At 41.7% G+C, this 16,492-nt stretch overlaps 1 protein-coding gene across 1 annotated transcript in view; it reads left to right on the top strand.

The window, feature by feature from the left end:
* Positions 1 to 16,492, top strand: part of TREH (trehalase) — a 50,763-nt gene that overhangs the window by 27,048 nt on the left and 7,223 nt on the right. Inside the window, exons 11-13 of the mRNA XM_089678610.1 lie at positions 8,791 to 9,008; positions 12,373 to 12,484; positions 15,569 to 15,681. Coding sequence (XP_089534736.1) covers positions 8,791 to 9,008; positions 12,373 to 12,484; positions 15,569 to 15,681 — 443 coding nt within the window. The remainder of the gene's footprint in view (positions 1 to 8,790; positions 9,009 to 12,372; positions 12,485 to 15,568; positions 15,682 to 16,492) is intronic.

Below are 16,492 nucleotides of genomic sequence, written 5' to 3'. Positions count from 1 at the left end.
TAAACCTCATACAATCCCAAATCTATTATATTTTTGGGGACAACACAAAAGCATGTTTTTTTAATTTGAGAACTTGGTTTAATCTATAAAACACTAAATGTCAATTTACTGCTTAAAATATTCCGTACAATATTCCTTACAATTTACTTGAAATGTTAGTAGCAAATGTAAAAGTGCCTACTTTAGGACAGTGTTGTATTTGCTGCCCACGAACACTCACAAAAACAAGGGGGTTGATTTACTAAAGTAATAGAGGTTGTACACTTTGTAAGAATGTGTCCACTTCAATCATTCAATTATGTGCAAACAAAATCCTATTTTTTAAATTTTCCTTGCACTTGATTGGGTATTGACAGTGAACACAGCTTCACCGTATTTATTAAGCCAAGTTGCTGTACGCTTTGCAAGGTAACCTTCACTTTGCTAGGTGAACAGCATATACTCTTTTAGTAAATGAGTCCTACCAGGTGTAGAGATAAACTGCTAGGAGTATTGCCTAGTTTCTCTATGAAATATTAGCATCAGGACTGCCAGTTATGGTTCTACCCATATTGTTGTGACTAGAGATGAATGACTTTTGTAAACCATACTCTGCACACTATTGCACAATTGTAAATGTGGATCAGATCATGTTCTGTTGTCATCCATTCTTCCTTTTTACTCATTGGGGTTTCATTTGAAGGAGTTAAATATTTATGTATCCAAGAGCAGCTGTGTTGACTTCAGTCATCCAACCATGTGGAAGGGGAACATATTTTCCGAGTCTCCTGTAAAACATGGGTATCTTGAACCTGATTGCAGAAGCTATATCACCTACCCTACTACATTGATTGATGTGCAACCTTTTTTAAAAAGGTTTAAAGTGGTTCTAAGGCTGCATTCACACTTAAGTGTTTTGTAGCTTGACGCTCCAAAAACACTCAAACTTAAAAAATCAATTGTGCATTATGAAGCCTGTTTGCGCAGTCAGGTGTGAACAGGCACCATAGAGAACAATTCATTTTTTAAGTTTGAGCTTTTTTGGAGATTCAAGCTACAAAACACTCAAGTGTGAGTGCAGCCTAAAGGCTCAGGGTTTTTTTACCTTCATGTATTCTATGCATTAAGGTAAACACTTTCTGTGTGCAGGGAGCAACCCAGCCCCCCCCCCAATCTTTACCTGAGCCCCGTCTGATCCAGCAATGTTCACAGTAGCCTTGGTTGTATGCGGACCCATTCTCCTCAGTGGCTCAGGAGTGAGCATGTAGCAGTACCCTCAGGGTAAACAGCTTTCTCTGTGGGCACTGCTCGAGGGGGAGGAGCCAGAAGCGCTGGCAGGGTATCCGAAAAGAAGAGGATCGGGGAAGCTGTGTGCAAAACCACTGCACAGAGCAGGTAAGTATGACATTTGTTATTTTATTAAACAAAAATAAATAAATAAAGGAAGCTTTAATATCACTTTAATGTTACCTTGTTTATGATTGGATTCCTATGTAAGCTACAAAAGAGATCAAAGACTATCTAATACACCATGGAAGTAAAGCAGGGCTATGGAAAGTGGAATATGTCCCAGGCAGTGGTAGCTCATCAAGGAGATGTGTTTCCTTTCAAATCCTCAACTCATTGTCATTGGTTGTAAGTTAAGAGGCATCACTAATCAACCTCACACACAAGGACAAGGAAGAGGAACTGCCTTCAGTTCTGACATCACTGAGAACAATGTAGGAAGGATGCAGTCCAAGAAGAAGTGGAGGGGGTGCAGGAGGGAAGTTATGATCAGGACCGGTGCTAGAGGAGGAAAGGATAATCACTTCGCCAGTGAAAGGCTGTGAGCTGTTACGGCCGGCTGTCACTGATCAGCATTGCAAAACGCAGCGAGCCACCTGTACCTGAAATTTAAAAAAGAGTCCCTCTCTGCTCCTTGCCTCCTGGGCCCCTCTGGTGAACTGATGGGCCCAGAGAAAATATAATTAATGTTACAATGGGGCCGGCTGTACTGCCCTATCAGTGGCCCTAGCTGTGGCTTCTCTCTAGGCGGCTGCCTTGTTTGTCTAGTGGTAGCCCCGGCCCTGATTATAATTATAATAAAGAGGGGAGTGAAAAGAGTAGGAAGGGAATATAGTTCAGATCAGGGGCGGACTGACAACTCATGGGGCCCCCGGGCAATAGGGGATCATGGGGCCCCTGTGTCCTTGCCCAAACTCAAAAAAGCCTATGAAAAAGGTACCAGGGGCATCTCATGGGGCCCCCTACTGACCCCGGGCCCTCGGGCAGTGCCCGAGTTTCCAAATGGTCAGTCCGCCCCTGGTTCAGATTCAGCTTCTTGGAAAAGAGGATGACCATGATTACAATTTGCAGTGAGAATGGAGAGTTTCTTGGGCTCAGGCAAACTGGTTACCATGGCTGGATACATGCTTGCTTTCTAAATGATGGGAGTCTCCAGGTCGAAGACAGAGGGATATCTAACTGGTAACCAATCTTTTGGACCCTGGATATAACAGCAAAATGGACAAGTATTTGCAGGCTGCTGAAAGGGAAGACAAACTGAAACATTCTCAAGCTACGCTCTGCACCCAGAGCAGCTGTCTGCCATCTTTGAGGATCAGATACTTCTATATTTACAGCAAATTATTGCTATAAAAACAGTGGTGCCGGCCACTTCAGCATACTGAAAATAAAGGGGATTTTTTCATGCTCAGGCAGAAAAGGACGGTGAAGACTTTTATCTGGACTACGCCATGATCACTGAAACTGAACTAATATCACCAGTGATTACTGAGTCTTTCGACTCTAAACAATTTGTAATACAATTTCTCTCATGTCTTTCCTCCTACATCACTGTAGAGCAGCCTTTCCCAACCTTTTCAACACAGAGGAACCCTTGCAGTAACTTTTTAGTCCCACGGAATCCCTGCTAAAAATCACTATATCACTTGTGATATTGGGAAGAATTATCCCCTTATATATAGCTAAATAAATTACTGGTATCAGTGGGAACTTATCTGAGAGGCAGAAATTACTCATTGCTCATGAAATTCCTAGCAACCTCTGGAGGAACCGGACAATTGTCTGCATTGAGAAAATTATTACTTACAAAACTGTATTGGGGCGAATAAGCTGACAATTTTATCTGTCTATACTTCACATAAGCTAGACATACACTCATCGGCTACTTTATTTATTAGGCACACCTTGCTAGTGCCAAGAAAATATCCCCCACACCCTTACACCACCACTACCAGTCTGAACCGTTGATACAAGGCAGGATGGATCAATGCTATCACATTGTTTACGCAAAATTCTGACCCTACCATCTAAATGTCACAGCTGAAATCGAGACTCATCAGACCAGACAATATTTTTACAATCTTCTAGTGTCCAATTTTGGTGAGCCTGTGCAAATATTAACCTCCGTTTCCTGAGAGATGTCTCTAGAGATGTTTCTCTATTATAGGTTAGTCATGAAAAGAACAGAGGACAAACATACCTAGAAATTACCGTGATCATAGAGCCCAGTCATCATACCAGTTCTCACTGCTAGGCATGATGAACCAATCTGTTGTCTATCATCAACCAAACTGATTTAATAAAAGACACATACTAATTGCATGCAGGGCTGATTTTTTACAAGTTATATAAACACAACGACTAGAGAATAGTGAATGGATTACAAGAGAACAGAGTTTGTTCCAGGTTTCAAACATTTCACTGAGGGATGAGGTTCAGGTTTAAAGCCACCTTTGGTTTGAGGTGAATCTTACAGTTTAACAGATCAGTGAAACTCTGAATGTATTGAACAAATTGGCACTTGAGCGCAGTCACTGCCTAGTCCTGATCATATGGGATTCTGAGAGCCTATAATCAGAAAGAATGGACACGCCAGCCCCCATTATAAAGATATAGCATCCTAGCAGCCATATTGTCCCTTTGTTTTGGAGCTGGTTTGGGAATATTAACAAATCTGTGTTGGGAGAGATACTATACTATACTATACTGAGCTATAGTGTAGATTGCAGTGTGGTGACCTACTGTATATACCTTTGTGTACAGCCCTGGGCAAAGGTTTTAAGAATGACACAAATATTAATTTTCACAAAACCTGGTGCTTCAGTGTTTTTAGATGTTACTATGGTATACTGAAGTATAATTACAAGCATTTCATAAGTGTCAAAGGCTTTTATTGACAATTACATTACGTTTATGCAAAGAGTCAATATTTTCAATATTGACCCTTCTTTTTCAAGGCTTCTGCAATTCAACCTGGCATGCTGTTAATCAACTTCGGGGCCACATCCTGATTTATGGCAACCCATTCTTGAATAACCAATGCTTGGAGTTTGTCAGAATTTGTGGGGCTTTTTTTGTTCACCCGCCTTTTGAGGATTGACCACAAGTTCTCAATGGGATTAAGTTTCCTGGCCATGGACCCCAAGCCACTTAGTTATCTCTTTGCTTTATGGCAAGGTGCTCCATCATGCTGGAAAAGGCATTGTTCTTCACCAAACTGTTCTTGGATGGTTGGGAGAAGTTGCTCTCTTAGGATGTTTTTGTACCATTCTTTATTCATGACTGTGTTCTTAGCAGGGGCGGACTGACAACTCATGGGGCCCCGGGCAATAGGGGATCATGGGGCCCCTGTGTCCTTGCCCAAACTCAAAAAAGCCTATGAAAAAGGTACCAGGGGAATCTCATGGGGCCCCCTACTGACCCCGGGCCCTCGGGCAGTGCCCAAGTTTCCAAATGGTCCGTCAACCCTTGGTTCTTAGGCAAAATTGTAAGTGAGCCCACTCCCTTGGCTGAGAAGAAACCCCACACATGACTGGTCTCAGGATGCTTTAGTGTTGGCATGACACCAGGGGCGGACTGACAACTCATGGGGCCCCCGGGCTGTAACAGATAATGGGGCCCCCTGTGCCCCCGCCTACACTCAAGCATACCCACACAACACCCTACCTATATATTGCAGCTCAGCTGCATAAAAGGGGAATTTAAATATTTACTGCAGCAAAGACTGCATGAATGTTCCCGGCTTCTTTCCGTAAAAGCCACTAGGCACTTTCAGGTTTAAAGATGGCTGCCATGTGGGGGAAGTGAAAGAGAGAGAGAGGGGAGTGAGAGGGTGAAAAAGAGCAGGGATGTGAGAGCGAGAGAGTGAGAGAGAGAGGAAGGGATGAGAGTGAAGCCGTGTGTTTTAATATACGCTAAAAATTGAGTGTGGCTTAAAATGGGTGTGGTGAAATAGTATCTGAGATGACTTATATAGTGCAGAATGAGGTAATGTTAAATAGGGAATGTGTAGTGTGGAGTGTATGACAGTGGGTAGTATGTACAGGGAGAGGAGTGTATGGCGGTGGGTAATATGTGTAGGATGGTGTCAATAGGTGGTGTCAGTAGTTCTTCATTTTTATTAGTATTATTTTAAATTTTTTTACAATTTTATGATTTTTTTTTACAAATTAATATTTTTATTATTATTATTATTATTGTGTCAGTAAAGCAATGGCATGGGAGTCAGCATTTTTTAATTTATTATCTAATTTTTAAATTATTTTTTACAATTTATTTCTGTATTATTTTTTTCACAATGATTTTGTGGGGGCAGTGGACAGTGTCAGTAGGGAGTGAACAGGGAGCACTAGTATATGTTGGGCTGTCATTAGATTAGGATGAATAAACAGAACCTGTAGTACCCCCTTATATCGGAAGGAAGGAAATGGATGGAGGGAAGGAAGGAAGGAAGGAAGAAAGAAAAGGGATGGAGGGAGGGAATGGATGGAGGAAGGAAGAGGAGGGAAGGAAGGAGGGGTGAGGGAAAGAAAGAATGAAGGGAGGGGATGGAGGAAGGAAGGGAAAGAAAAAAATGGAGGGAGGGAGGGAATGGATGGAGGAAGAAAGGAAAGAAAATGGATGGAGGAAGGAATGAAGGAAAAGGAGGGAAGGAAGTTAGGAAGGGAGGGAGAGAGGGAAAGGATGAAGGAAGGAGGGAGGGAATGGATGAAGGAAGGAAGGAAGGGAAGGAAAGAAGGAAAGGAAGAAAAGGGAGGGACGAAGTAATGAAGGGGAAGGAAGGAAGGAAGGGGAGGGAAGGGGGAAAGAAGGAAGGAATGATTGAAAGACGAGGAGGAAGGGAAGGAAAAAATGAAGCGAGGGGATGGAGGAAGGAAGGAAGGACTGAAGGAAGGGGAGGGAAGGGGGAAAGAAGGAAGGAATGATTGAAAGAGGAGGAGGAAGGGAAGGAAAAAATAAAGGGAGGGGATGGAGGAAGGAAGGAAGGACTGAAGGAAGGGGAGGGAAGAGGGAAAGAAGGAAGGAATGATTGAAAGACGAGGAGGAAGGGAAGGAAAAAATAAAGGGAGGGGATGGAGAAGGAAGGAAGGACTGAAGGAAGGGGAGGGAAGGGGGAAAGAAGGAAGGAATGATTGAAAGACGAGGAGGAAGGGAAGGAGAAAATGAAGGGAGGGGATAGAGGAAGGAATGGAGGTAAGGAAGAAATGGGAGGGAGGGAGGGAGGGAATGGAGAAAGGAAGAAAATGAATGAAGGAAGGAAGAAAGGAAGGAAAGAAAGGGAGGGAGGGAGAGTGAAAGGAAGGAAAGGAAAGAAGGGGAGGGAGGGAGAGTGAAAGGAAGGAAAGGAAAGAGGGAGGGAGGGAGGGAGGGAGGGAAGGAAGAAAAGAATGAAGGGAGGGGATGGAGGAAGGAAGAAAAGGGAGGGGGGAATGGATGGAGGAAGGAATGAAGGAAAGGGAGGGAAGGAAGTGAGGAAGGAAGAAAAGGGAGGGAGGGAATAGATGAAGGAAGGGAGGGGGATCTGCTGAATGATCAGACAAAGGGTATTAACTTGAATTTCACTAAACAGGTGCAAAGTACAATTAACATTGCAAACAGGGTCAAAATGGCAAAAGAGTGCGCATGTGATTTTGAAGCTCACATGGGGTCATTAGAACAATGTGTTTCTATTGGATCTGTAGGCACAGATACTAGAGAGCGACCACTATTTTTTAGTAAACACTATACCACATTATCAGCTACTTGTGCTTTGCCTCTGCAACAGCATCTCTCACGGTAAAGTCCAGGGTAGGTCTGGATTCAAAGGGCGAACAGGCACCACAAGTGATGTGTGCTGGAAAAGTTCCAGTGCTGGTACCACAGGCAGATGGCTGGAGACCCCGTCCACCCCACTTAATTTGCAGTGCCATGGTGGAAATTGAAGCTTTTATCCCTGCAGTAGGTTGGTCTTCCGTAAAAAGTGCAGCGCTATGTATATACAATTATATGTGTAAACATATTCCAAAAGTTATAAACATGCATGAACAAATATGAACAAATAATATTGAGCAATCATGAATAAAAAGTCCCAAGTGTCGTGTCTTTAAGTGTAGTAAAATAATCCTTAAAACTGCAACTGTATTTCGCAAACAGTCATGAGGTGAAATGATATCTGTGGGGTAAAAAACCTCTGTGACAATCCTCCACAAATATGCACTCACCAGAAATAAAACAGACCAGGCTGTGAACAGAACCGTGCGGCTCCTTCGCTATAGGGATGACATAACGGTCTTTCACAGATTGATCCTAAAAGGAGAGCTCACAAACCAGATCCCAGAAACGGTGGCACATAGTGCAGTAATTTACTGTTAAAAGAAACAAACACATCCATGTGGAAAGATAAGAAACGGCCGCACTTACAAATATGAATGCCGGACCATAACCATGGACTCGGCGGCATGAAGTCAGCACGTAGGCTCCTCCTGGACGTGTTTCGTGCACGTTCTCAAAGGGACCCGTCTCCCTCCGTAGAAGCTGCATGCTCTTGGGCTTCTACCTAGCTGCCTTTACACCAGGACTAACAGTGGAGTATCCCACACCTAGCTGCAGGTCACATGTCCAGCCACCTCTGCCTCATCAAGTGTGTTTTTTCTGAGCTACAGAGGGTGGGAAACAGGAAAATTATATTCCCTGGGTGTGCCTAGGAGCCCAGGGGCCTGTGGGAACCCAAGAAACTATGGAAAAAGGAGTTAAAAAGACCACACCTGCATCTGAGCACAATGAGTCAATGAGCATTCTGCTGCAGTAAACCAATACAGTGAGAGCACCAACAGCGGGTAGTTGACAGAGCCTCCAACACCTCTATCCTCCCAGGCACAGAACACCCAGGTGTCTGCCAGCATTACCAATTCGCCGTCTTGCCCCTTCTCCTCTTTGAGGCTGTCTGTGAAAATTATAATGTTTCATAACACCACATACAGCTTTATCACACCCCCAAACCTGTAATTTATAGGATTTGTGTATCTTCAATGTAACCCTCAAAGCCACATACAAAGGCATTCTTCCTGCTGTATATTAAGTTTTTTTTTTCACATTGCCAATGGTATGTATCCCTGTGAGTTCATGGCTTCCTATTCCTCTAATCTGACAATAGTTTGTGGACTAGCCCCACAAAATGAACTGAATTGAATATCAAAAATCACTTCTCCCTCAAACCTTCATAGACTTAAGGGGGTTCAGGGAAAGGTTCTATTTATTTATTTATTTTTTTACATTTTTAGGCCAAGTTGTAAATCAAACCCGGGCAGATTTGCTCATCCCTAGTCATCAGTGCTATGCTAATGTTTAAGTAGACCATCTGCTCTGGTCTTATCAAGGTTTTGCCTTCTAAGAAAGATGGTAGTAATGGTTCATGGAGAGCAGGCGTGAATTCTGTCTGCTATATTAAGCACATTTTCTGAATATTTCTAGCTTTTGGTTAAAGTAACCTGTTTGCACTGGACTGTTATATTAACCTTGTTCTGTGTTCTGTTACTTGGTCTTAAGATATGCCAGAAATGGCTTCAAGGTTTTCAGAGGCCCTAAAACAGCGTCTCGAAGCAGTGCAGGCTGTGCTCTGGGATCCAGATCTAGGAGTCTGGTTGGACTACAATACAGAACATCAGGAAAGGAATCCAAACTTTTATCCCAGCAACTTGTCTCCACTCTGGGCTTCATGTTATGAAAACACAGAAATTGTGGACAAAGTGGTTTCCTATTTGGAGGTATGTTGCATGTTTTTATTATGATTTGTTATGCACTGTAAAAATAACATTCTGTACTTGTTATAGACACCCCCAAACGTAAATTATTTACTCGACTTACAATCTCACAGTAAGTCACTGGTCAAAGCGGTGTAATTTAAAATTGTGCAAATTGCATGCAATTTCAGCGCGATTTCTGAAGACTTTATTGCTACTTGTGAAGATTTTCAACGATTTCTTGCAATTTGCACTGCGATTTCCATTATATTCTATGTATGTGATATCACAACAAAACTGCAGAATAAATAATGCAAGAACTACTTTAGAAATCGCACTGCAGAAAATTGCAGATGTTAAGACACTGACATTCACATTCATTAGATGCGATTTCGGGTGCAATTTAAATTCCCAAATCACTGCTGAAATCGCACCAGTGCACTTAATGGGGTATGGGCAGTTAAATAGAACTACAGGATTGTATTTTCAGTCCTCCTTACTGTAAAAAAAAAAAAGAAAAATTAGTACCAATCCTACCCACTCAACACTGTAGTGTTGTTCCCGACTATAGTGTTGTTCCCGACTTCCTGCTTGGTCCAGCACTGGCAGTCCTTTTGGGCAATTCTACCCATTTCCTGTGAGCCCAACCTGACATTTACATTCCCCCCCCCCTCCCCCAGGGGATAAATGTTCACGAAGGCTGGGCTCACAGCACTCCAGGACTAAGTGGAGCTCTCACATCATTGTGTGAACAATGCTTAGTGCTGGAAGAATGCAGGTCCCCAGACACCGCTGCCAGAAGAAGAAGAAGTTGCAATATGTAGGTGGACTAGATTAATTTATTTCAGGTACTTATATAGCCCCATCCATTTACGCAGTGCTTTACATATACATTGTACATTCACATCAGTCCCTAACCCTCAAGGGGCGTATAATCTAAGGTCCCTAACTTACATTCATACATACACATACTAGGGACAATTTAGACAGGAGCCAATTAACCTATCAGCATGTCTTTGGAGTGGTGGAGGAAACCAGAGTAACTGGAGGAAACCCACACAGGCACAGGGAGAACATGCAAATTCCAGGCAGGTGGTGCTGTGGTTGGGAATCGAACCAATGACCCTAGTACTGCCAGGCGGAAGTGCTAACCATTTAGCCACTGTGCTGCCCATACTAGATAGAAGACTGCAGGAAAAAGTTATGTTTAGGGTTAATTTTAATGAAAAAAGAATACCTGGGAGGGAATAAGTGGTGGGGAGAGGTGGGTGAATGTCAAAATTTTGGAATTACACTTTAATAAGAGGACATGCACAGATACTTGAGAGTTAGATGTTTACTTAAAAAAAGCACAGAAAGAAAATCGTCATTCTTTTTTAATCAAGAAATAATTACCAATATCACTTCCCATAGTCCTATGTGTTCCTAGCTGAACAATGCTTGTCCCAGGGTAGGCAGTAAGGACTGAATCTATGTCTCTGCATAGTTGCATAGCTTAATTTGAAACACTACATTTCTCAGAACCCCCCAATCATATCCACTGTCAGACAAAGTCAACGACCACCAGGATACTTAACAACCTTTGAACTTCAGAATGAGGGACACTTGAGGGAGGAAGTGATATGCGGCATGCGTAGACCGTCATGGAAAAATAGGTGTGGCCAAATGCTTAACAGTGGGAGGGGCTTGACCTCACAAATGTGCTTCTGGAAGAATGGACAAACATTCCCATAGACACACTCCTAAACCTTGTGAACAGCCTTCCCAGAAGAGTTGAAGCTGTTATAGCTGCAAATGGTGGGCCAACTTAATATTGAACCCTACAGACTAAGACTGGGATGCCATTAAAGTTCATGTGTGTGTAAAGGCAAGCGTCCCAATATTTTTGGCAATATAGTATAGATGCATAAATCAATAAAATGCAGCGCAATACTATTTTAGTGACAATAATATGTTCTACACCAAATATATATAGACACATACATATGAATACCCATAAAACTGCATATATCAATGCAAAATGAATAGTGTACACAGATATTAAATTAAATAGTAGACTGTGCCTTTTACACTTCAATATCTTCACATGTGCTTGTGCAGTATATCTCCTGTGCATCGTATACCAAATATACCATCAATAAGTGTCCAAAAATTATGGTTTCAAAATAATGGTGAACCGTCCCTTTAAATCTGCTGTACACCAGGTGAGGCTGTGTGATCATGCTACTGTATACACATGTATGGTGCTCCTGTGTCACCCCTTAGTGCCCATCCACATCTGACACATTATTGCATTCACCTTCAAGTTTGACCCGAAATACCAGGTCAAACTACGCTTTTCCCTTTAACCCAGGAGGGTATATTGGTACCAAGATCTTCACCACCGTCAGCACTTAAAATCTCCAGAACGCTCTACAAACGTATTAAAAAAATGCTCCATATAGTGAAGTATTGCCAAATAAAACCAACTTTATTAAAATAATCCAATAAACTCACATTTAAAAGTGTCCATCTGGGACACCTCAGGGTAAAAACTCACTATATTGTGTAACTGTAGAATAAAGTGCAGGATTCCCTTATCCAAAATGGCGGCATGCGCACTTTTGGTTTGCGGCTTGACATCATCGGTGTACCCTGATGGAGATTTTAAGTGCTGACGGTGGTGAAGATCTTGGTACCAATATACCCTCCCGGGTTAAAGGGAAAAGAGTAGTTTGACCTGGTATTTCGGGTCAAACTTGAAGGTGAGCGCAATAGTGTGTCAGAGGTGGATGAGCACTAAGGGGTGACACAGGAGCACCGTACATGTGTATACAGTAGCATGGTCACAGAGACTCACCTGGAGTACAGCAGATTTAAAGGGACGGTTCACCATTATTTTGAAATCATAATTTTGGGACACTTATTGATGGTATATTTGGTATACGATGCACAGGAGATATACCGCACAAGCACATGTAAAGATATTGGAGTGTTAAAGGGACAGTTCACTATTTAGAACAGTTCATTTGATATTTGTGTACACTATACATTTTGCACTGATATATGCGGTTTTATGGGTATTCATATGTATGTGTTGATATATACTTGATGTAGCACATATATTGTCACAAGCACAATTTTTGTTTTCACTATTCGTTTATGCATGTTGGATATTAGTAGCACCGTATTTGAGTTTATAGTATTGTGCTGAATTTTTTTGATTTATGGTTTACATGTGGGAACACATTACATGCTAGCTGCAATATTTGTCTCATAGGAGGTCCATTGCGCTGAGGGTTTTTGCATACTATTTTGCATACACATAGTGTAGATGCAATACATTAAACACTTTGGATTTACGCAATCTTTACAATGCAGATAAAAATTTTCTGTTTTTTTGTTTCAGAACAGTGAAGCATTGAATTACAGAAATGGCCTTCCAACTTCTTTCAAGAACTCTGGACAGCAGTGGGATTTCCCTAATAGCTGGCCACCTTTACAGCACATGGTAATTGAAGGTGAGAGTTAAATATAAAATATAACGCTTGCTCTACTGCTGAACTGTTTGAATTACTTTTCCTCTTATATTAAAAGATAGCATGAAATGTTTATGCTCTAGAGATTTTTCATGTGCATTCCATTGAACGGCACTGTTGTCCCAGTCATGGAATTGATGTAAGACAGTTGCTTTTTTCCCACCTAAAAAAAAAATATAAAATTCTTAGAAGAGCCTGTCATTTCTTTCAGAGTACATCAAATACAGTTGCAAGAAAAAGTATGTGAACCCCTTGGGATTACGTGGAGTTTTGCATGAATTGGGCAAAAAAAATGTGCTCTGAACGTCATCTAAGTCACAACAATAGAAGAACACAGTCTGCTGAACATAATACTACACAAACATTAGATGTTGCCATGGTTTAATTGCACATAACATGTAAACATTTACAATGCAGGGAGGAAAAAGTATGTGAACCTTTGGACTTAATAACTGGTTGACCCTCCTTTGGCAGCAATAACCTCAACCAAAGATTTCCTGTAGTTGCAGATCAGACCTGCCCAACGATCTGGAGTAATTTTGGACCACTCCTCTTCACAAAACTGTTTCAGTGTAGCAATATACTTGGGATGTCTGGTATGAATCGCTCTCTTAAGGTCATGCCACAGCATTTCAATTGGATTGATGTCAGGACTCTGACTGGGCCACTCCAGAAGGCGTATTCTGTGCTGTTGCAGCCATTGTTTTGTTGAATTACTTGTATGCTTTGGGTCATTGTCCTGTTGCATCACCCATCCTCTGCGGAGCTTCAGTTTGCGGACAGATGGTCGTACGTTTTCCTGCAAAATGTCTTGATAAACTCTGGAATTCATTTTCCCATCATTTTCCCATCAATCCGTCCAGGCCCTGAGGCAGCAAAGCAGCCCCAAACCATGATGCTCCCTCCGCCATGTTTTACAGTGGAGATGAGGTTTTGATGTTGGTGTGCTGTGCCTTTTTTTCTCCACACATAGTGTTGTGTGTTCTTCCCAAACAACTCAATCTTGGTTTTGCTTTTGCAAACTTCAAACGTGCTGCAATATTCTTTTTGGACAGCAATGGCTTCCTACGTGGTGTCCTCCCATGTACTCCATTCTTGTTTAATGTTTTCCTTATTGTAGATGTGTCAACACAAATGTTAGCATGTGCCAGAGATTTCTGTAGGTCTTTAGCTGACACTCTGGGATTCTTCTTTACCTCATGCAGCATTCTGCGCTGTGCTCTTGCAGTCATTTTTACAGGACGACCACGCCTAGGGAGAGTAGCAACAGTGCTAAACTTTCTCCATTTGTAGACAGTCTGTTTTACCGTGGACACATGAACATCAAGGCTTTTGGCGATACTTTTGTAACCCTTTCCAGCTTTATGCAAGTGAACAATTCTTGATCGTAGGTCTTCTGAGAGCTCTTTTCTGCGAGGCATGGTTCACATCAGACAGTGCTTCTTGAAACCAATAAACCCAAAACAGGTACGTGTTTTTTAAGGGCAGGACAGCATTTAGCAACACATCCAATATCATCACACTGATTGGAGTCAAGGTTGGCTCACTCCTGGCTCCAATTAGCTCTGGGAGAAGTCATTAAGCTAGGGCCTCACATACTTTTTCCTCCCTGCACTGTGAATGTTTACATGTTATGTGCAATTAAACCATGGCAACATCTAATATTTGTGTAGTATTATGTTCAGCAGACTGTATTCTTCTATTGTTGTGACTTAGATGACATTCAGAGCAAATTTTATGCCCAATTCATGCAAAACTCCACGTAATCCCAAGGGGTTCACATACTTTTTCTTGCAACTGTATATAAGGGCAACTTTTCTTCCCGTCATGAAGTGGATCAAAGGCAGATCCAGACACTGACCAAAAATGGAGGAAGAGGGTGGAATTGCAAATGTCATAGGTCAGCAACATTATTTTTGAGGCATGGTCTTAGTTGATGATGGCAGTCTGACAACAGCCACACCCAATCTGTTGTGCCTGATGCACTGTCCTATGTAGTGCACAAACTAGCAAATATGCACATTGGCTTATACAGAGCCACTGTGAAGTTTTCCCTCACCTCTTGATTCTGTGACGGACAACACAAAACGTTTGAATTTGCCATATTTTCCTGTACCGGAGACATTGATCACGAGGACCAATAGTGAAGATAAATCTCTCCTGCAGGGCCACAGACAGCACTTAAAACACTTGAGTAGTAACTGGGTGTGAACGAAGGAAAGCACTAAAAGCACATGGTATAAAGTCCTGATTCTATTTTCTACATCATGGAAATCCAATGTATTTTGGGGGTTAAAAGGGCCCCCTTCATCTGGGTTTGGTAATATTGAACAAAGTACACACTGGGCTAATACAATTGGAGGGTACCAGAGGGGTAATAAGTATGATCACTCCAAATGCTTAACTGGCATATGAAGCAAACCTAATAATTACCCCACAGAATCCCTCCAATTCTATCAGTTCAGTGACCTTTGGCTACCAATTCTGGGAGCTCTGCCAAATGATACTCATTCCCTTTACACTGCTTAAGACCTGACTGAGAACTCCCACTGCTTTAAGAAAGCCAGCACCAGGTTTTAACATTTCCACATTATTTATTGGCTTTACATACTGCCCACTTTACATGGAAAACTGTGGTAATTGCAATGATAACACTGTCATGGATACTTATTGTATATTTTTAGTTTTAGATATTGTGCCGTCAGACCCAGACATGCACAGTGTCTACACCCTATACCCTCCACCCCTCCTCAGTCCTACCCCCAGATTTCAGCTTATTTGTCCATATGGAAGGAAGGGCAATTTGAAAAATGTAATAAAGAAAAAATCTCCCCCACCCAGTGCCACCCCCCTCCCAACAGCCTTCCGAACATGGCACTGACCCATAGAAACTAAAGCAGAAAATACAACCATGGCGGCAGAACATTGACAGTAGAACACAGCCAGCCCTCTGAAGCTCAGTTGGCCAGCAATGGATTTTCAGGTTCAGCAATCAATGTTCAAATACAGCAGTGCTTTACTCGTCCTTTCTCTGCAGCAAACGTAAAGTATTATTGTTTCTGATAGGCCTGGCAAAGACGCAGTCTGCCAAAGCACAGGAAATCGCCTTCAAACTAGCCCAAAAGTGGGTCACAGCCAATTATAAAGCCTTCAAGGAGTACAATGCAATGTTTGAAAAGGTAAGCCTGTACTTTGAGAAAACTGGATTCTCTGAAAATGTTTATACATAATTTGGGTAAAAAGAACAGGATGGGTTTCTAAAGCTGTTCATACGTATGATCTGCATGTACAATTCTTGTTAGATTTGTAAACTGATATAAAGTGCAGGAGTGGAATTATATAATGCATCTAATTAGGATTCTAGCAGGCTCCTGCATAACATAGTGATGGTACTTTTAATGGTAGGCAAAAATATCATAATTTCTGATCGGTTTCCTAAAGATCCCTTGTGCATGACCATCCAGCCATTGAATGAATAAATGTTTAATGTAGCACACATAAAGCCATAAAACATGTAATAGACACTTAACTACGTGAAGCCCTGGATAGGCAGTTAACATTAGGATGGCAGCATTGTCTGATGTGATGTACAATATATCTTATGTTAACTTGTTGTATGGCCATGTTTGGGAGATATTGTTAGACACCAACACTTAACCCTCATTGGTCAAAGTGACAGTGTCCCAAGTATCTTATGTGAAGTCAAATGTTCATATATGTAGTAAAAGTTTTAGAAAGTTGTCCTTATGGTGATATTGTTTTTTTTTTATTTATTCTTATCACTATGTTGGTGATGATTGCAAAATGTTGATCAGTTTGAAAACATGCATACCATCCATAATAAACAACCGATACAAACCTGTTACAGCTTGCCAATGCTCACCGGTCAAAGTCTGTCAAAAGTTTGCCGTCATCTTTCATAATGCTCTTTTGTAGAGCCAGTTATTCTTTAAATTGATTCTTTTATAGCTGATCAATCAAACTAAAAAA

The sequence above is a fragment of the Staurois parvus genome, unplaced genomic scaffold (genome assembly GCF_062004578.1).
Source record: "Staurois parvus isolate SC_StPar_1 unplaced genomic scaffold, SC_StPar_1.0 ptg000207l, whole genome shotgun sequence".
Lineage (NCBI taxonomy): Eukaryota > Metazoa > Chordata > Amphibia > Anura > Ranidae > Staurois > Staurois parvus.
Note: the sequence above shows the minus strand (reverse complement) of the source record. Positions and strands in the feature narration are given on the sequence as shown.